The sequence below is a fragment of the Nematolebias whitei genome, chromosome 14 (genome assembly GCF_014905685.2).
Source record: "Nematolebias whitei isolate Nwh7 chromosome 14, NemWhi1, whole genome shotgun sequence".
NCBI classification, from domain to species: Eukaryota; Metazoa; Chordata; class Actinopteri; order Cyprinodontiformes; family Rivulidae; genus Nematolebias; species Nematolebias whitei.
In genome coordinates this window covers 9,799,673-9,822,155 of record NC_056511.1, presented here as the reverse complement: position 1 = coordinate 9,822,155, position 22,483 = coordinate 9,799,673, and the positions used below count along the sequence as shown (strand labels likewise).

At 39.5% G+C, this 22,483-nt stretch overlaps 1 protein-coding gene across 1 annotated transcript in view; it reads right to left on the bottom strand.

The window, feature by feature from the left end:
• LOC119419914 (15-hydroxyprostaglandin dehydrogenase [NAD(+)]) overlaps positions 1–8,863 on the bottom strand; it is a 13,150-nt gene extending 4,287 nt beyond the window's left edge. Inside the window, exons 1-4 of the mRNA XM_037687285.1 lie at positions 8,714–8,863; positions 4,983–5,106; positions 1,016–1,122; positions 801–897 (exon numbers count right to left, since the gene is read on the bottom strand). Of these exons, the coding sequence (XP_037543213.1) occupies positions 801–897; positions 1,016–1,122; positions 4,983–5,106; positions 8,714–8,806 (421 nt within the window). The 5' untranslated portion in view covers positions 8,807–8,863. The remainder of the gene's footprint in view (positions 1–800; positions 898–1,015; positions 1,123–4,982; positions 5,107–8,713) is intronic.
• Positions 8,864–22,483: the final 13,620 nt, after the last annotated feature.

Sequence of the window (22,483 nt, the reverse complement as noted above, 5' to 3'; positions counted from 1 at the left end):
GTCAGTCAGTCTCTCAGTCAGTCTGTGAGTCAGTCAGTCAGTCAGTCTCTCTGTCTCTCAGTCAGTCTGTCTCTCTGTCAGTCTGTGAGTCAGTCTGTCAGTCTCTCAGTCAGTCTGTCTGTCTCTCAGTCAGTCTGTGAGTCAGTCAGTCAGTCTCTCAGTCAGTCTCTCTGTCTCTCAGTCAGTCTGTCTGTCTCTCAGTCAGTCTCTCAGTCAGTCTGTCTCTCTGTCAGTCTGTGAGTCAGTCAGTCCGTCTCTCAGTCAGTCTCTCTGTCTCTCAGTCAGTCTCGCTGTCTCACAGTCAGTCTCTCTGTCTCTCAGTCAGTCAGTCAGTCTCTCTGTCTCTCAGTCAGTCTGTCTGTCTCTTTGTCTCTCAGTCAGTCTGAACAATGTGCAGCATTTAAATTTTTTTATTAGATTAACAAAAACGTCACTTGTCTACAGGCCACAGCATCATAATTTTAATCTCACTGTCTGTAAATAAATTCAAAAATTATCAACCTCGAGTTCGGGCTCTTGTTTAATATAACATTTTATTTTACATTAGTGTTTAGCGTATATCCTAGACCCTCCTATACTGTTTTTTTTTTAATACTTACATACATAATCTTTGCTATTTTTGGGTGTAACAGGGATCTTGAGTACACAATTTTGTTCCACCTCATGTACCACATGTGATGCGAATGACAATAAAGAACCTTGAGTAAAAAGCTCTGAAATATTCAGTCAAAATATTTTTGAGCTTTTTCCTTGAGCCTCCCGCCCTCCTACAGGAAATGAAAGCTCCGTAAATGTTTTACCTGCCATGGATGCCGTGTTGATGATGATGCCTCCTTGACCTCCGCTCAGTTTGCTCATGTGCTCCAGAGCTATGTAGGTGGCCTTGATGACGCTCAACTGAGATGTCACAAATTATAGGAAAAGAACCAAACATCAACATAATGTAACACCAACTCTTGAAATGTAACTTTCACGTCGTAGTACGTTAAACTAACGGATGTTTTATCTGTCTTACGAGGTTTATGGAGATGGTTTTCTTCCAGTTTGACTCAGTCAGGATGCCGGCGTTGTTACACACAATGTCTATTCCTCCGAAAGTTTCTACCGTTTTCTGGAAGGCAGCTGCAAAGAACAACATGAAAGCTGTTAATTAATTTACAAGCTGCAACGGTTCTTTTTAGTAATCCGAAGCTTCAGTTAGCTAAATAACTAGCTTTAGCTTCCTAAATCAAAATGTTGTGTATTTATTGAATAGGGTCGCTGCTAGTTCATGTTAGCCAACGCGTAAATGGATGAAAATCAATCAAATTGACATATTATGATACAGTTTTACAGATGCAGAGCTGAAATGTGATGTGGTAGTAGCTGAGAGTCATTCCCAACACACACTCTGAGCATGACGTCTCAGATGTAATAGGACATATATCTGTGATATGTTATCCATAAATTAAACGGATTCATTTTTCTGGACTGAATAATATCGTGCATTGAAATTAAAATGTAACGTGAGACGTTAATTTTCTTTGACCCATCAAATGAATGCGGTCATTTATTAACAGAATCAAAGTTTAACATCAAACATTTACATTAATTTGGCAAAATTGAAAATAACAACAGCTTAATTAATTAGCTTTACAGTCAGGAAAACCATACGGCCATGATTTTCCATTGCTTCACAGCATTACAACAGACATTTCTGAAAATATCTGGATTAATTACTAGCAATATAGAAGAGTTTTAAAGATGGAAATGAAGTTTAAGTTGAGAGAGATGGGTGAGGGAATTTGTCTGTTATAACCAGAACAACACGCTCCTTTGGACCAGCTTAACCAACGGTACACTTTGCGGTTGAAGATCGACTCGTTTACCTTTGCAGACGATAGTTCGGCCTCGGCGTAGAGTTCTCTTCAAACGCTTTCAGCGTCTCCGTAAGGATAGTAGGGAACCGTTCTGAGTCGTGAGATCATCCCAGAACAGACATTTCATAGTTCCTCTGAACTTCTCTCGTTCAGCTTAGTTGCTTTTTCTCCAGCATTCTGCATTCCAGCATTCTGAACTCTGCTGCTCTCGGAACTAACTCACGGCATTCTCTCTCCTGAACTAGGAAGTGTTGCACCTTTTAAAGAGGTCACTTCCGGTTCATTTGAGAACTTCCTGATTGGTCGATCGACCAAACAGGGGTGTGTTTTAGTGATGTAAGAGGTTATTAAAAGTCAAGGAAAAAAGATTAGATTGTTTAAGAACAGACAGAAGATTGTTATGAAGAACCGAGACTTAGTGGAGTCAATTCTCTAATATCTTTCTGTAAAAGTTAAACATGACATTTCTTTTCCAGTAAACTTGCAGTTGACCGAAACTTGACTTTTGACCAACTTACACTGGTGTCTTAGACAGAAGATCAAGAAAAAATGAATAATTACTCTGTAACAGACGTTAACTTGATTTCTACTTTGAATGAGGATTAAAAAATCATTAACTGTTTCACAGTTGATTTAAAATGAGTAGTTCACTTCAACATTTAAAAATGGTTTGAACTAAACACACTTTTGATTATCACGACATTTGTAAAATAGTAATGATAATAAAAAAGAGAGTGTTCTTTCAATTGATCAGTGCAGGACACTTAGAAAGTCTCTGGATGAACTTAATCTTGTGTTTCTGGACTCAAATCAATGAAATACAGTTCTTGTCCCAGGAAGGCCCTCTAGGCCAGATTTGACCTGAGGCTTAGTTCACTACACAGATATCAGATAAATCTGAAAACAATGTTATTGTCAAGGTTTGAACAAAACGACAACATAAGATCTCAGTTTGAGACTAACCTGGAATTCAAACAATGATAAGCTTTTAATTTAATTCTGGACGTTCTTATGTGAGTGTTTCCATTTATTTTTTTTTTTACCACCAGATGCTCTTTTTTACTTTCTCTAAGTCTCAGCTTTAAAAACACCTTAAAAATATAATAATAATCAGAAAATCCACTAAAAACCTTTGGCTCTAACGAACAAAATCATAAAATAAAACCCATCAAAGATGTCAAACATTCAAGCTTTTATTAAATTAATCATCTGTCCTTGCCTTTATCTGTTTATTTTTTGTTAAAAAAAGTTGTACTTCTTTGCTTTCATTCGATCTTCTCTTAACCGACCTCTTATGTACAAGTAAATTGAAACAAATTGATCCGTTTTCATGTGACAATCGTAGTTAAATTCTTATCAGCGTTTCACGAGAAGTGGAAAAACATGAATAGGCAAATAGAAAGAAACAAACCGGTTTGCTCCAGAGGCTGAAACCACCTCAGTAACTTATCTGAACCTTCCCACCTGAAGTCCAAATAAAGCTCCAAACAGCTTAATGTCATGATCTCGGTGCAGTTCTTCCCATGGGAACAGAAGAAACTTAATAAGCTCGTTTTCCTCTTAACTCATTCTGCGTTTCTGGTTTCTGTCCAACACCTGCCTCCTTCAACAGAAACGCTGTAAACCGATTCTGAAGAGGGTTTTTGTGTTCCTGCATATTTAGACACACACAAATGTGTTGGAACCCTTAATGTCCATTGAAGCAATTCTTCATTTCTCTATAAAGGTGATTCAGCTCAAATCAATTATCTAATATGTATGTGGAATCCTTTAGTATGCAAAAAATGTAAAAAAAAAAAAAAAAACAACTGGACGCACGATATTATCGCATGGTATCGTATCGGCCGATATTAGCGATAAAGTTAAATATCGGATGTCGGCCATTCCATCAAAATAACTCACCGATATAAAAGGCTTCTGTTTTAAGTTAATTTTTCATTTACAAAACTGTCAAGTATGTCTATTAATGCACTACTACTTATGCACTTTTCACTTGTTGCTGGTGAACAGGTTGAGATTAAATTGGTGAAAATGTACAAATTTGCACTGTTCGAGTGTTGTCATTGTGTTACAGAGAGTAAATGTCACGAATAAATTTGACATTAAACATAATCCAAGTTGAAGTGTTGCATCATTTTCAGCTCCCTTTTTTGACATCTGCATTTAGTAGCAGCCAAACTGACAAAGACCGTGCAGAATAATGTGGTATTTTAATTCCACAGCCGAGAAAGCTACGTAGTCTCTGTAAGTAGATCTAGGGGGAAAATATTGGTACTGGTATCGGTTATCAGCCAAAAATCCAATATCATGCATCCCTAATAAACAAAAACTCTTTTTGTTTATTTTACTAAAACGTGCTAAAACAGTTTGGCCAGATTTGTTAGTACCTTTAAAAATAAGAGTCTTAATCTTTGTATTACATGTTTCAAAATAAGTGTTTGACCCTAATTAGCATCACAGGCACCTTCAAGCCTTTTATCAGCCTTTTAAAAAGAACTAACGTGCCACTCACTCAGTAGGCTGGTCTTGTTATGAGCACCTCACTGAACAGGAAGCAGAGAACACAAAGCTGAGGAGCTCAGAGAGCTGTGGAAAGAAAGATTTCTAATATCCATGTGAAATCCATGTGAAAACTAAAGGCTACAAGACTATCTCCAAGCAGCTTCATGTTCCTCTGACCACAGCTGACTACATTATTTAAAAGTATAAGGTCCGTGGGACGGTAGCCAACCTCCTAGGATGTGGACGCAAAAAGCAATGCGACCCCGGGTTGATCAGATGGATAGTGCAGATGGCAGAAAAAGAGCCAAGGAAACCATCCAAAGCCATTAGAGCTGAACTCCAAGCTCAACGTATCACTTCGACAGCTTCATCCGTTTAGTTTTACATTGTACTGATCTCCATGGAAGAAAACCTCGGAGCGCTCCACTACCGACAGAAAAAGTCACAAAAAACAGACGAGAACTCGTCAAAATGCACGTCGACAACCCCTGAAGTTTCTCAGGGAACGTCCTTTGAGACCAAACTGGACTTCTTTGGCTGCAGTTTCATCAGCTTTATGTTTACTGGAGGAAAATAAAAGTTTTATACTCCTGTATCTCACTCTTGTTTTGTGTGTTTGACCTTTAATCTGCTCCTCTGATTCGACATCACACTTCACGAACAACGATTTTCCCGCTCCGTGCTTTTTGCGCAGGGTCTCCAGCAAACTCTCAGCTGCGGCCTCATTTATGTCCAAGAGGGCCACCTGAAAAAAAACGAGACGAGACAGACATGAGACACTCTCTGGGCACAAAGTCCTGTCATATATAATTTGTGCTTGTAAATCAGAATGTGTGTAAAGAAAAAAACAACAACAAAAAACTTGTCAGTCAGTGTGAATGCTTTTTACTGAAGAACATGCAGAAACTAGCTAAAAACATGCTGAATTGAAGCTGAAATGAAGAACAAGCCTAAATTAGCAGAAGAAAGCAGAAAGAACACATATTTTCTGAATTAGGTTTAAATAAGCAGAAATTAGCACAAAAATTAGGACATTAGCTTAAAAAAAGGATGAAATTAGCACAAAAAAAATAGCTGAAAAGGCAGAAAGAAGTTTAAGCTACCAGCGAAAGAGCTAAAATTAGCTGAAAAAAGTGGAATTAGCTTAAAAGGCTAAAGTTAGCATAAAAACATCTCAATAAAAGGCAGAAAAAGCTGAAACTAGTAGAACAAACCTGAAAGGAGCATAACAAGCCGAAATTAGCAGTAAGAAGTTAATTAGGCTGAAAGTAGCAAAAATTTACCAAGAAAGCCTAGAATTTATCTGAAAACAGCTGAAATTAGCTAAAAGGGTCAGAAAAGGTAGAACAAGCTTAAATTAGCAGAAGAAAGCAGACAGAACATGTTTGCTTACTTAGGCTGGAAGAAGCAGAGATGAGCACAATATAATGTAAATTATAGATGCTGGAACAACTTCTTCAGAAACTGTGGCTGATCTGAAAAAACGCTCATGGACAAATCTCCACATCTCGATGTCAAATGAAAATGTAATCATGTTTTAATTGTGCTTGCTGGTAAGTTTTTTTTTATGTCTCAAATCGTGTCCTGATAGACAAGATGTGAAAGATCTTTTTTTGTAATACCACTCATGTTTCTACACATTTTCCCATCTAAGATTATTATCTGATAAGGATAAAACGGCCGCGCTTTCTACAGTTGCAGCTTCGTGCACGCCGCCCATCTTTCGGACAACTGTACGTACATATTCGCGTTGTACCTCGGTGCAATTCCAATAAAGTTTATTCCGATTCTGATTATCTGAAAAAAGCTAAAATTAGTAGCAACAACAACAAAGTCAGCTGAAAAGCAGCTAAAAAGGCAGAAAAGAAGCTTAAATCACCCAAAGGGAGTGGAGAGAGCACATTTTCGCTGAATTTGTCTGAAAAAATATTGAAATGAGTGCAAAAAATGTGGAATTAGCTGAAAAAGCTAAAATTTGCATAAAACATTTAAATAGTAGCTGAAATATCAGAAAAAGCTAAAACTTGCAAAAACAAGCTGAAAGGAGCATAGTCCGATTACAGACACAAAGCATAAGGTGCTCATAACATTCTTGTTAAGTTAATTTAAAACACCGGGCTGTTAAATGGATCAGATCTGTATCTAATCAGATCAATAATCTCTGAGCGACAAACTCTTTAATGTTGTTAAATCAACTGTGGATTACCCAATCCCAGTGTTGGAGTTCACTCATCACACGACGACCTCTGTTTCCATTCGAATGAATCAATGATTAAAGGTCCAACACTCCAGAGTTTTAGATTGAGATCATTTTACGTCGGCTGTGGCGGCCATCTTGAACTCGGTTGACTCTAAAAGTTCATCAGCTGTAGGTGCACAACCAGTGATAACTCACAGAAAGTTTTGTGTTATTTTAGTTTATTATGTCATAGTTTAAAAAACACAAAAAGCCCTATAGCTGTCAATTTTACAGACGATGACTGAAGGTTTGGTGTGGCCGTAGCCAAGATGAATCCCCAACTCATACCTGAACAATAACCAATTGAACTTGCCATTACCCATTTGAAGTCAACTTTGTCCGTCTGTTAGCAAAATATCTTCAGTGTCACTGTATGGATTTTACTGACAATTTCAGAAAATAATCTCTGGATGTACAGTTACAGCTGATTAACTTTTGGAGTTAAGCCAATTGAAGACAGCAGCCAAAGCTACTGAAACTTGAAAAACACAAAAATGGTTATACTTGAGGTAATTTTACAGATATTGCGCTAACATTTTGTGTAGATGTAGCTGAGAGTCAATCAAAACACATACTCTAAATGCTACTCACTGCACAAGATCTTTGCCTAAAACTTTTACATCAACTATTGGCGTTAACCCTGTTGGGGCTGTTAGCAAAATATCTCAATAAATACTGGACGAATTTCAATGAAATTTACAGAAGGCAATCACTGGATATACATTTACATCTGATGAACTTTTGGAGTCAATCCAATTTGAGATGGCTGCTACAGCTATTTGACATTAGTCAACACAAAGATGAGTATAACTCAGTCAGCTGGTCGATTATTATGTTGAAATTTAAGGTAGTGGTAGCTGAGAGTCATCCACGACACATACTCTGAGTGTACCATCTCATGCTCTTGAAAAATGTTGTTGCCAAAACTTTATTTTCAAGATTTGACCAAAACGGCCACAAAACGGTCATTTGTCATTATAAAATGATCTTTAGCTGAAAGAATGAAAGGATGTGGCCGACATGCATTCCTGCAAGGACTTCTAGGCATTTAATTGATCAAATTTAAGGTTATTGATTATGTTTAAGTGATTTTGAGGTTAAATAGTTTTTAAAAAGTCAAAACTCGAGTAACAATCTGGTGAAGAAAAAAGAAAAGAAAAAACCGAAGAGGTGTTGATGAAGAGCTTAAAACAACGTCAAAACAATTTGTAGAAAACTGAGGTGAAGTTATTCAAGTTGGACAGTCGAGCTCCGTGGCTTCAGCGGTGTGTTCCTCTCGTTCGATCCGATGCAGGCAGTCTGATTTCAGTCGGGCGTGCTCAGTCTGCCCCTCCTCCGAGACGGAATGGTAGGCTTAGGGACCGTCAGCAAATTACCAAACCCAAAATGTTTATTTCTCCAATAACTTTCACATCATGAGACCCACTGTCAGGTGTAGTAGAGCAGTTTAACAAAAGTTTCGCTTCAGTGGGTGTGATGACATGAAAGTTATTGGAGGAAAAAAACAACATTTTGGGTGCAGGAATTTGTTGACGGTCCCTAAACTTAGGGGCAGGCTGAGCGCGCCTGACTGAAATCAGACTGCCTGCATCGCATCGAACGAGAGGAACACACCGCTGAAGACACGGAGCTCGAATGTCCAACGTGAAACTAACTTATTTATTTATTTATTTATTTATTTATTTATTTATACAGGTAGTCTCATTGAGTCACGAGAACTCGTCTTCAAGAAAGAACTTCACCGCAGTTTGGATTCTTCCAAACGAAGAGTTCTGCACTTCTGTTTATTTCTGACTCAGCTTAATTTTAGCTACATAATTAAATATGACTCGGTGATATGAGCTAAACTGAGTTTTCCTGTAATTTTAGCTGTTTTAGAGCAGGGCGAGGCTCACTGACATGTCAAATTAAGCCAATAGAAGCTTTTAACCAAACTATTCCAAGAGTTTAAACAAGTTCTGACACATATCATAAAAAATAAGAGTTTCAGCTGATAATCTGCTCTGGCAGAATGAGATTTTTGTTTTGCTTCTTGCGTGGGGCCCCCCCCCCGTTGTAACAGGAGCCCACGTTGACACTTGAACAACCAGATCAAGACGAGTGGAAACTCTACCTTCGCCCCATTCTCCAAGAGGATCTCGCTCACGGCTTTCCCAATGCCCATGGCCGCTCCGCTCACCACCGCAGTTTTACCCTCCAGAGCCATTTCAGCTGAGAACAGAACAAACACTCAGAGGTCTGCGGCTGCTGACTGCAGAGAAGCTGGGCTTTTAATGTCTCACCGCCCAACACCCATGACCGCCCACAACAATCTACAGGTTCAAACATGCACTTTATGGGTGGTGGGGGATGTTTGTTCATTTTATCAGGAGACAAACAGAACACCTCACCTAACAGCTACACTTAGAGTGAGCCAATAAATCACTTCAGCGTGGTCTCAAAAGGTTTTTTTTTGTGTTTTTTTTTTTAAAGAATTTGCCTTTTTGGAACTTTTAGTTTGTTTAGTGACTGTAAAGTAAAGGCCAAAGTCCCTCGTCTGACCCAAATCCTCGAGCAGGACCTCCTTTATGACCTCCAAGATTAAGGTTAAAATAAAAAATAAAAAAGTTTTAGATTAAAGTTGATGAATGAATGAGCTTACAGCATATTTTGTTACCGTTATAAATTCCCTAGTTTAACTGCATGTTCTGAGCAGGATCTGTTTAGTGCTGAAGTCAGTGGGTTTTTTTATATTCGGCACCTTGTTAGGCAGCTAAGGGGTCCTGAACTCACTATGCAGGATTGCATGAAATAAACCTAAATCCAACAGTTATTTCTCACTGGTTATTTATTAACCATTCTGTTGACTTAACTTTGCATAAATTAATCAAAAATAAAGGGAAACGTATCTCAGAAAACTTTGTAGTGTAACAATTCCTTCACAAGCAATATATGGATAAACATTACAGCTATCTGTTTGAAGAGTTTCAGTCAGGGTTTAGAGCTCATCATAGCACAGAAACAGCACTGGTGAAAGTCACTAATGATATTCTCATGGCCTCTGACAATGGACTTGTGTCTCATGGTCCTGTTAGACCCCAGTGCTGCATGTTGATCATAATAATTCTACTACATCTTGAATGTGATATTGGAATTACAGGAGCAGCTCTAAAATGGTTAAAATCATATTTAGCCGAAAGATTCCAGTTTGTAAATGTAAATAATGAATCTTCTTCATACACCAAAGTTAGTCATGGAGTTCCTCAGGGCTCAATGCTTAAACCAATACGCTTTACTTGCTTCTATTAGGTAATGTTATTAAACAACATGGGATAAATGTTCATTGTTATACTGATGATACACAATTATATTTGTCCATGAAACCCAATGAATCCAATCAGTTACCCAGACTACAAGCATGTCTTAAAAGTAAAGATACAAAATCCTTGATGACCCTTAATTTTCTGCTTTTGAACACAGACAAGACTGAGGTTTTAGTTTTTGGACCTGAGCATCTTAGGAATGAATTTTTCAGTCTTTCGCCCTCCTTGAATGGCATGGTGTAGGGGCAGAGCAGCCGACCCGGGTTCGATCCCCGATCATTGCACATCTCATGGTGTCTCTGAGCAGGACACATTATCCCTAGTTGCTCCCCGGGTGCTTTCCACAGCTGTCCACTGGCGGATGGGTTAAATGCAGAGATCCAATTTCACCTTCTGTTTTTCTTTTGCATTTTATTGTTGGATGTAACTGGGACCCTGTGTACATAATTCGCTCCACCACATGTACCACATGAGGTGCGAATGACAATAAAGAATCTCTGACTGAACATACAATGATGGCAACACATAACACATTCATTCATTCACCCTTTATTTATATTATTAATATTATTATTAAACTGGCCTCCAGTTCTAATGTTAAAAATCTAGGTGTTATTTTTGATCAGGACATGTCTTTTATCCTCCACATTTAAAAAAGTTACCAGAACTGCCTTCTTCCACCTGCGTAACATCACTAAAATGAGAAACATCTAGTCCATAAATGCTACAGAAAAACTGGTCCATGCATTTATCACGTCTAGACTGGACTATTGCAATGGTTTATTATCTGGGTGTCCAAATACTTCTTTAAAAAGTCTTTAGCTGATCCAAAGGGCAGGATGGTGGCGCAACTGGTAGAGCTGCTGCCTCTCAGCGAGCAGGTCCTTGGTTCAAACCCCGGTCCAGGGGCCTTTCTGGGTGGAGTTTGCATGTTCTCTCCGTGCATGCGTGGGTTTTCTGCGGGTACTCCGGTTTCCTCCCACAGACCAAAAACATGCATGTTAGGCTGATTGGTAACTCTAAATTGTCCCTAGGTGTGAGTGAGAGAGTGAATGGTTGTCTGTCTCGTTTGTCTCTATGTGACCCTGTGATGGACTGGAGACCCGTCCAAGGTGTCCCCCGCCCCTCGCACAGTGATTGCTGGACATGGGCACCGGCGACCCCCGTGACCCAAAATGGAATAAGCGGGTAAAGATAATGGATGGATGGATGGATGGATAGAGATAATGGAAGGATAGTTGATCCAAAATGCTGCTGCCAGAGTCTTAACTGGAGTTAGTGGGAGAGATCATATCTCTCCAGTTTAAGCTTCTCTCCTTTGGCTCCCTGTCAAATTCAGAATTGAATTCAAAATCTTACTTCTAACTTACAAAGCTCTCAACAACCTAGCTGCATTTTATATTATAGATCTTATTGTTCCATATTTTCCTAACAGAGTACTTTGCACTCAGACTGCAGGTTTACTTGTGGTTCCTAGAGTTTCCAAAAGCAGAATGGGAGGAAGATCGGCTCCTCTCTGGTGGAACCAACTTCCAGTTTCTGTCCGTGAGGCTGACACATTGTCCAGTTTTAAGATTAAGCTTAAGTCTTTCCTTTTTGATAAATCCTATAGTTAGGGCCTTCTTGGGTTTCCTGAGCTATCCCTTAGTTATGTCGCTATAGGCTTAGACTGCTGAAGGACAAACTGACCACATTTCCTCACTCTGCTGCTGTCTTTACTTACTCTACTCTGTATTTGTAATTATTTTTATCTTAACATATTTTTTGTATTTCCTCCTATAGAAAGTTCACCTGGACCTGCCATTCTGTGTCCGTTTCTCCTTCCTGTTCCTCTCACACCCCAGCCTGTCGAAGCAGAAGGCTGCTCGTCCTGAGCCTGGTTCTGCTGGAGGTATTCAACGCATATTCACCCTGCACATCCGTTCATAACTTTCTGAGAGATTCTGTAAAATTAATTCACTTCATGAGACATTTTACTAACGCTACAGACAAACATGGGCACAACCATTGTTGCTGCTTTGCCTTCAGTGTCAGATAAAAGTGATGAACGGACTGGTCTTTGCTCTGGTAGTTAATTAACCTGTTAACGTCCTCTGAAATCCTGAAAACTGAACATTGGATGCAAGTCGCTGAGCAAAAACAAACAAGCCTAAACAGAGCAGCTTTGTACAGAGATCACTGATTTATCCACCATGAAGCAATAAAAACAGTCTTCTGTTAAATAATGTTAAGTCATTCTGATAACCATGAGTAAAAATCAAGATCGGTCTTTGATTAAGAAAATAACACACACACACAAAGAGGTTACAAGTAAATGCAGTTTTTTTTTTGCCTTTGAGAAAGTTCATTAAATCACACATAAATATCCAATAGTGACCTATTTTTGTTCACTTTAAATATGTTTCGTTATTTTGTTACTTAAAACAATTCGTTTTCCACAAATACAGTATAGAATAAACTTGTATTTTATTTTTCATTCTCCATATGTTAGTTTTTTCTTTGATTTTAACACATAAAGGTATCAATAACAATAGTTTTTTTATAGTTCTTTAATGTCAAAATTTAACCAACTACAGTTTTTTTTTGTTTTGTTTATTTATATAAAATAAATAGTTTTGTAATAGTGTTGTACGTTTGGAGCAGAAATGCCTCTTTTGATTATAAATGTTGCAGATCCCTGATCGAGGGGCATAATGTTTATTTATTTTATTTTTTATAAAAGTCCACTGAAGGGGACGTATTTGACAGGAGCACCAGGTCACGTGATCGGTTACTTGCCTTTGGAGCACGTGGCCACTAGATGGCAGCAGAGAAACGTTAAAAGAAGTGAAAATAACGAAAACCTCAAGGAAATTTTGGTAATTTACAAAAGAATGTATAAAAAATTGTTGTTTTATTTGAATCAGTAACGTTTTGCCAGCTGTTGTTTAAGTCAATTTTAAACTTTTTAAGATTAGTTTAACTCTGACACTGTCTCAGAACGAGCAAATCACTTTACGCCTTGAACAACATAATAAGTGAATTCCTGTAATAATTATTTCCTGATATACAAAGACAGCTACTGGTGAATTAAATAAAATATTAAGTATTTAACAAACTTCTCAACAATCCAGGCAAATTCAAACCACTATTACAAAATGTTATCCCATGTCACTGTTTGAAACAAATTATATTTACCTGACAGGCATCAGCTTTTAACAATCCATTAATAAAAACAGACAAGGAGAACTGTTCATATTGTGCCTTTCAAACAGCTTCTGGTTCAAGAGATAGGTGGGGTGCATTTAGATTTCTGTGAGGAGGAAGTACCGAGCTCTGGAGCCAATGAGCGACTTTCTTGTAATTCAACTACTTCTGCTTCCTGCTATGACTCTTGGTTTACACTTTATTTAAAAATGTGTCGCTCATAGAAAAACCTTGGGATTTCTTTAAATCGTTCAAAAACATTCTCATGAAAATCTTCAGCATTCTTACTCTAGTTCTTTGTTACATTTGTTCGTGCTGCTGTTCGACACAATGTTTTTATGCTATTAGTGCATTTTTAGATGAAGTTTTTCTTAGTTCATATCTTAGATGTTATCATTGTTTTCTTTTACATTTTATTGTTGGATGTAACTGGGACCCATCCATCCATCCATCCATCCATTTTCTTTTCCCGTTTATTCCATTTTGGGTCACGGGGGTCGCCGGTGCCCATGTCCAGCAATCACTGTGCGAGGGGCGGGGTACACCCTGGACGGGTCGCAAGTCCATCACAGGGCCACATAGAGACAAACGAGACAAACAACCATTCACTCTCTCACTCACACCTAGGGACAATTTAGAGTTACCAATCAGCCTAACATGCATGTTTTTGGACTGTGGGAGGAAACCGGAGTACCCGGAGAAAACCCACGCATGCACGGAGAGAACATGCAAACTCCACCCAGAAAGGCCCCTGGACCGGGGTTTGAACCAAGGACCTGCTCACTGAGAGGCAGCAGCTCTACCAGTTGCGCCACCGTGCTGCCGTAACTGGGACCCTGTGTACATAATTTCGTTCCACCACATGCACGTGTGGTAGAACGACAATAAAGAATCTCTGACTCTGACATTTAGCTTCCATCCTGCTACTTTTGGCTACTATCCTGCTACTGTTAGCTACTATCCTGCTATTTTTAGCTACTATCCTGCTACTTTTAGCTACCATCCTGCTACTTTTAGCTACTATCCTGCTACTGTTAGCTACTATCCTGCTATTTTTAGCTACCATCCTGCTACTTTTAGCTACTATCCTGCTACTGTTAGCTACCATCCTGCTACTGTTAGCTACTGTCCTGCTACTTTTAGCTACCATCCTGCTACTTTTAGCTACTATCCTGCTACTTTTATCCTGCTACTTTTGGCTACTATCCTGCTACTTTTAGCTACCATCTGGCTACTTTTAGCTACTATCCTGCTGCTTTTAGCTAACATACAGCTACTTTTAGCTACCATTCTGGTACTTTTAGCTACTATCATGCTACTTTTAGCTACCATCCTGCTGATTTTAGCTACCATCCTGCTACTTTTAACAAATATCCTGCTACTTTTAGCTACCATCCTGCTACTTTTAGATACCAATTTACTTTTAGTTTCTTGTTAGCCTTTTGCCACTTTTAGCATTTTTGCTAACCTTTTGGTGTTTTTAGTCTTACACCTTTTTACTGCCTTTTGCTATTTTTGGTTTTTAGCTACCATTCTGTTACTTTTGGATTCTCAATAGCCCTTTGCCACTTTTAGCATTTAGCCAGTCCAACAAAGTTGAGTCAGGTCCTCTGGACGGTTTCTTTGTGTTGAAACATTTCATCTTTCATCCAAAAGACTTCATCAGTCCGAGGAGCCACAACAAACTCAGTCCCATAGGCAGCACACTCACATAGTGGGCCAACTGGTTTGATGGTGATAAGATGATCTCTGGAGTCCGCCCTGTCCACCGTTGACGACTCTGAGGCAGCCGTGGCCAAACTGGTTCAAAACATCAAAGTTCATGCTCAATTATCCTTTGATGTTTTGAACCAGTTTGGACATGGCTGCCTCAGAGTCGTCGATGGTGGACAGGGCGGACTCCAGAGATCATCTTATCACCATCAAACCAGTTGGCCCACTATGTGAGTGTGCTGCCTATGGGATTGAGTTTGTTGTGGCTCCTCGAACTGATGAAGTCTTTTGGATGAACGATGAAATGTTTCAACACAAAGAAACCATCCAGAGGACCTGACTTAACTTTGTTGGATTTTTTTTACCTGGATTATTGAGCATGAACTTTGACATTTAGCCAGTCCAACAAAGTTGGTTTTGCTAGTGTCAAATTTCAGAAAGTTTTTCCACTTTTTGCTTCCAGCTTGTCTGTTGCCACTTTGTGCTTCTAAGCTAGTCTTTTGCCAATTTTGTCTTTTAGCTAGTCTTTTGCTCTCTTTAGCATTTAAACATTTTTGCTACTTTTTCCTTTCAGCTACTTTTTATCCTCTGACTAGTCTTTTGCTACTTTCAAAAGACAGTCCTCCATCTCATGTCTCCCAGAATGCTGCTGCTCAGCTTTTAACCGGAACTCGTAGGTCTGAACATATTACACCAGTCCTGTCCTCCCTTCACTGGCTCCCTGTTCGTACTAGAATAGTCTTTAAAATTATTCTGTTGACCTTCAAATGGCTAAATGGCCTCGCACCCCTTTACCTCTCCGAGCTACTGGAACCTTACGTTCCCTCTCGGGCCCTGAGATCATCCGATCAGCTGCTTTTGGCTGTTCCAAAAACAAGACTGAAGCTCAGAGGAGATCGGGCTTTTTCAGTCATGGGCCCCAAACTCTGGAACAACCTGCCCCCCCAACATCAGGCAGGACACCTCCCTTCCTGAGCTCAAATCTCTGCTAAAAACACATTTGTTCTCGCAGGCTCACACAGTGTGAGTTGATTTAGTGTTTTTTTGTTCTGTGTCCTATGTTTTAAATGCTTTTCATTAATTCTTCAGTATTATCATTTCCCACTGGTGTTGCTGTTAAGCACTTTGACAACAGCTTCTGTTTTAAATGTGCTCTATAAATAAAGTTGACTTGACTTTTAACTGGCTTTTTACTCCTTTATCTAGTCTGTTTTTGTTTTATAGCTTTTTGCTACATTTAGCTGGCCTTTTGCTTCTTTTAGCTTCAATACCTCAGTTTTAGCTTAGCTCAGCAAAGTCGTTAATCACTCGTTGTGCAGAAAATGCAATTTGTCTAATTTTTCACGATAAATTGCATTTTATGTAAAACGGTTGTATCTTTATCTGTTTTTTTCATGATAAAGATTGTCAATGTTTTGCCAAAAAGTGATTCCAAACTGATCGATGTGATAAAATATCCTCAAAGGACAAACGAGTCAGATCTTAAAAGTCTAATAAAACATAATTTCAGCTTTTAGCTCTGTGTGCTCAAACCAGCTCCACAAAGAGCCTCACCAGCTTCTCTTGCTTACATGGCAAATCCACCGTTTAACGGCTTTCAGCTGTGATTTGCTGACCAGTTGCTGATCCTTGTTTTCAGCCCCGTGGCCCACTGCCATTTCACTGGTGATTGCACCGCTAAAGAGCACCCGTGTGCTGGACAATACCAGAGAGCTTTACATTTCACCAGAGTCATCGGCCACAAAGAAAAAGCTGCTGCCACCGAACAACATTTCAGCCTGTTTACAGCGTGGGGCCACATAAGGGGAAGGGGTTACCTACAGGAGACGACTGTGAACGCACGGGATTTGGTGCGTGTATGTGTGGGTGCAGAGATTATGTGGTCTGAGGGCTGTGTGGCGGCTTCATAAGAAAACAATGACAACATCCTCAGACGTGTTTGTGAACCCAAAGTATGAACGTTTCATTCAGACACACAAAACCAAATTCTACTGTTTGTGTGATACCAACCCACAAGTAAAGTCTCACATAATTAGGCTCAAGCTAACTTAGTGCTCTTTTTAAGCATTGGATGCTAAGGACTGCTGTGCTGCACTTTACTTAGACCTGTCTAAAGCTTTTGATACTGTAGACCATGACATCTTATGCCATAAGCGCTCAGACATCAGTTTTTCATTTCACACTATCGGTTGGTTTTCTAATGATCTCAGACAATGTGTTCAACATAATGGTATTTCTTCCAGTTATTTACCATAACTGTCAACAATGGTGTACCACAAGGCTCAGTCTTAGGACCCACCCTCTTTACGAGCTACATAAGTAATATAGGTCAGATCATTCCTGACACATCCTTACATTTCTTTGCCAACGGCACAGTTGACACATGTTTACATTTCTATGTAGATGACACAGTGGTTTATCGTCAAGATAAATCAGTCGCTACGGTTTCCCAGTCTGCATTCGACATCATTCAGTCAGATTTGTTCTGTCTCAAACTGGAAAAAACCAACATGTTTAACAACATATAAATAAAGGTTGAATGAAGAGCTCTATCAAACTCACCAAATGTGCACTTGTATATGTTCAAATATAGATATTACCGAGGATCACATGTGGTGTTACGAGTAATTTCGATTGTTTCATCAGAAACAAACCACAGCAATATTCAATTTCTCATTTCATGGTAAACAAACGGTATGTCGATGTTCCTCGTCGCTGAAGGGTTTGAATAGTGAATGTTTGAGTGTTTTTATGGACTGGAATTGAAAAGGGAATACAAGTAAACCTTAACGTTTTTTGTGCAAGATATTCAAGAAGGTCATAGTTATGCTGTGTAAAAGTACAGAGGTACTTTGTTTTTCTTGTCCGAGGCAACGCAGAGTGACAGATCCTGGCAAGCGGAGAGAGCAATTTTATCCACTCTGTGGTGCAATGGTGGACCTAGGGGGTGGCCAGTGGTGGCCTTGGCCACCACAGATTAATCTTTGGCCACGGCACTGGCCACCCCAATTATTTGTGGAAACTATACTTACAAGGAAAAAAAAACCAACAAAATAACATCCGTCCACTTATTATCGTCCGCTTGTTCCAAAGTTGGGTCATGGGGGCAGCAGCTTGAGCAGGAAGGCCATATATCTCTTTCCACAGCCCCCTCTTCCAGCTCTTCTGGGGGGACTCCAAGGTGTTCCCAGACCAACTGAGACACGTAGTTGACAGTTGGAGGCAACGAGCTTAAAACAGATCTCAAATGATCAATTAGCTCTTAGAATATAATGTGGGGGTGAGTTTCAGCTACTACCACAACAAATTTTAGCTCAAAAGCGTTGAAATTAATTTGAGTTATAGCTATTTTTTTTGTGTTTGCCAATGTTGATCAGCTGTAGCCGCCATCTTGAATCAGTTTGACTCTGAACTTGAATCATTTGTAGCTGTTGCCCACTGGTTCCTTTGCTTTGGCAGTGGAGAATAAGATGTTTTTGTATACGCACTACACAGTTAAACCACCATCTTTTAAGTCAGACTGGTACTTTTTAAAACCGGTGGCTCAGATTACATCACCAAACTTTTGTTTTCTTCAGCAAATGAGTAAAAATGTGCATGTGTGACGATACAGATCTGTCCCGAGTCCTACAGAGAAGCCACAGGAGCATTCTTGTCGGATGTCTAAACTGCTCGTGTAAACATATGAATATCAGGAGATGAAATGCGAGTAACAGCCAGAGGCCTCGCACCGCAGCCAGAGGAGGGAGGCTGGTTTGGTCTTGTCCACCACACCCTGTTCTGACAGAAGATTTTCAACTCGTTAATAACGAGGCTCTGGGAGTTTCTCAGTGTTCTTATCACAAATTTGCACCAGTTCCTTTTTATTTTTCCTGGTTTCTCATGTGATGAGCTGTTACGCTGGACTTTTTTGCCGCTTGAGGACTGACTCGAACATCACTGAGTCCTGGAGAGATTCAGGGGAAATCTGGGAAAAGGATAAAGATAACTCGAAATCAAATAAAGGCCAAGTATTCCTTGAAGGAATGCGTATCATCTGCTGCCGTTTGGGACAGAGATTTAGACTGAGATCTGTGAACTGTTTTGGTCCAATTTTTGAAAATGCCGCTACGCACCATCTCTTCTGATGTCGAAGGATGTCGCGCTCAGTATATGTGCTGTGAACGACTCAACTAATGTTAGCTCAAGATTAGTAAAACTTGCCAAGTTAGAGTGATTTCAGTGTAGGCTAATGTTGACTGCGTAGGCCACAAACCTGAGCAAAGTGTGTCAAAAAGTAAATAAAGAGTTAGTCTATTCTGATCTGTTCGTTTCTTAATTTTCTCTCATGAATCCCAACAGGTTTCTCCTGCACCACGCCTGCCATTCACACGGAGCGGCCGACGCTACGCCCTCAATCATACTACGCTCTGTGCAGCCGCATCCTCGCCACGAGCGCTGCAGGTTAACAACATACTTCAGCCGTTAGTCAGAAACTCGACGTGGATCCAGCAGATTCCTCTGAGCTGCAACGACCAGAACCCGTTTTTTGCTTTAACTTGGAACGCTTCAAGGGACACATGGTACAAATCTCATGAGTCTAACCTGAGTGAGACCTGATAAGGCACAGGAGAGTGAGAGCTCACACTGAAACGCAGCCTCGTTGCGTTTAAGGGTTGAACTGCCTTTACAGTAACGTCACTTTGAACAGTTCATTCAACCTTTATTAATACAGCTTAGTCTCACTGAGCCTCGAAGACTCATTTACAAGAGAGACCTGTTTAGGACAAAGAATGACGACAACAGTAGACAATCTTAAGAAGGCATATAAATTGACAAAAATAAATAGAAGAAAACAATATAAAAAGAAGAAAAACAGCTACATTATAAAGCGATACAAAACACTAAAAACAGAAACATGTCTGTGTTGTTTTTTTGCCAAAAACTTAACAGATGTTTTATGCAAGATGTTCCAGGAAACAGGAGCGGAGTAGGAGAAGGCCCTTTTGCCAAGTTCAGTCCGCACTGAGGGAACACTGCAGGTAATAATGTCCTGAGAGCGCACGCTGTAGCTGCACTCACGCAGTGACATGTAGGAGGAGATGTATGAAGGCAACAGACCAAGAAGTGATTTAAAGATGAAAATGTACCAGTGAGAGAGTCTGCGTGAAGTTAATGATGACCAGTTAACCAGTGAATACAGGGTGCAGTGGTGGGTACGATAATCACAACTAGTTATGAATCTTAGTGCACCATGATAGACAGCATCCAACATCTGCAAGGTGCTTGTAGGAGCGTTCATGTAAATGATGTCAGTGTAATCAGTGGAGAGAAGGAAAGTCGCAGTTACAAAGTGTTTCCTAGCGTTCAGAGTTAAACAGGATCTATTTCTGAAAAAGAAACCCGGTTTAACTTTCAGTTTCTTTACCAAGTTTTCAACGTGGGACTTAAAAAAAGCGATGCGAATCGACCAAAATACCCAAATATTTGTAGGAATCGACAAACTCAATAGGAACACCATTTGAGGATAAAATCGAGGGAAGAACTGCTGGGACCGACTTCCTGTTTTTAAAACAGCATCCCTTTGGTTTTGTCAGCAAGTTTGAGACGGAGTAAATCAGACTGGATGATGTCAAAAGCAGATTGCAAAAGCTGGAAAACCTTAGCGACTGTTTTAGCTCGACAATAAACAACTGTATCATCAGCATGTAAGGATGCGTCAGGGATGATCTGACCTACATTACCTATGTAGATTGTAAAGAGGGTGGGACCTAAGACTGAACCTTGTGGTACACCATTGTTAACAGTTAGATAACTGAAAGAAGTACCATTATGCTGATGTTAGTTGAATGTATTTTGTAATCAACAAGGTTCCTGGTTGCTATCATCTTCCAGTTGTGTGAATGACACTTCTGTTTGTTAAAAAAAGCATGAATGCATAATGACTTTGCTGAAGGAGATTAAACTGAGTTATTTAAGCTCAAAGAAGCAGGCAATTAGCTAAAACAGTGGTCCCAACCTGGTTCCTCGAGGGCCACTATCCTGCATGTTTCAGTGGTTTCCCTGCTCTTCAGTGTGCCTTCAAATTCTGGAAAAGGTTGTAAATCACTCAATCTTTCAAATTAGGAGTGTCAAAGCAGAGAAACAACTAAAGCATGCAGGGTAGTGACCCTCGAGGCCCAGGGGTAAGAGCACCCCTGAGCTAAAAGATTAAAAGTGTCAAAAGGCTAGGTAAAGGTTATAAGTAAGCTAAAGGTAACAAATTGCTAAAAGTATCTAAAAGCTAAAAGTAGTCGAGTATTAACTTAAAGTAGTAAAAGGGTTAGATATAAAATAAATGTAGCAAATGCTAGCTATAAACAGAAAGTCATTTAAAAAACAAGTTAAATGACTATAAGCATCAAAAGGCGAGCTAAGCAGCTGTCAAAAGTCTGGCTTAATGCAAAAAGTGGCTACTGACCAGCTGAAAGTCAAAAGTAGCAGAATGGTAGCTAAAAACTGATCAACAGAGCAGAGCAAAACAGGAAAACAACAGTCAGCACTCACATTAGAGCACAACCAAACACCTGAAGGCAGGCAAAGCCTCGTCTGTTAGCTGGAAATTGTAAACAAATTTATTGAAATTGGGAGTTGCTTATCTTTAGCTGTTCCAAACTTGACTTTATCTAGAAATCAGATTTGGATATAAAGTTAAAAGGACTGTTGCTGTGAATGGAGGCAGTTTAGAAATCCACCTACAACAGGTAAGATATTGATTGCTCATAACATTGCCAGGAACCCTCGCTTTAAAATATTTGAACTACCCCTTTAGGCATGTTCCTGAAGATCAGAAGAAAATGTACTTTCGTTTGTTTGTTAGTTTACACAACTAACAACACATATTTAGATGCACTTCTCGTTTACTGAACTTTATTTAATGTATTTTCTAAACTTTGAAGAATTGACTTCAGAAGTTATACAGAACGTGTTCAAGCCGAGCCTTTTAATTGTGTTATTTAACAACCCAAACAGATTTTAAAACGAACCAACAGGGTGAAAAGCTCAGGCCCACACATGGACTCTGGCCCGAACAGAACCTCGGTACCAGCCTGGTCAGAACCGGAAGCTTCAAAGGAGGGAGAAAAAAGAGGAATCCGACATGGTGAGGGTGAATAAAGCACGTGCAACTCCTGAATGGACACGTGTGAAGTGTGTTTGTGGTTAAAGGGGCGTTCACGTGCGTTCACCCACCTTAATTATCGGACAGTAAGGTCGAACACGCGCGCGACAGGTAAATAAATGTGACACAACACGACACGAGGATTGATTTAGCTGTCAGGGGGTGGCTAAAGAAAAACACTAGCAACTGCGTTCGTTTTGGGACAGATGTTTAATGAGACTGACGTTCCAAGATGCGTTCAAGTCCGTCGGAAAAACGCTGACGTGGATATTCTTTCTGAACTGCAGCTGACCTGAACACAAGTCAGTTTGTCAAGAAACAAACGACAAATAAAATACTAAAAAACAAAAACCTGCAATATTGTGTACCATTACTCTATTTATGTTTATTATTGCTTACCACTAAAAGACAAAGCTATTTAACTCTGCAATTACATAATTATGAGCTAATAATCTAATTTGGATTGTTTTCTATCTATCTATCTATCTATCTATCTATCTATCTATCTATCTATCTATCTATCTATCTATCTATCTATCTATCT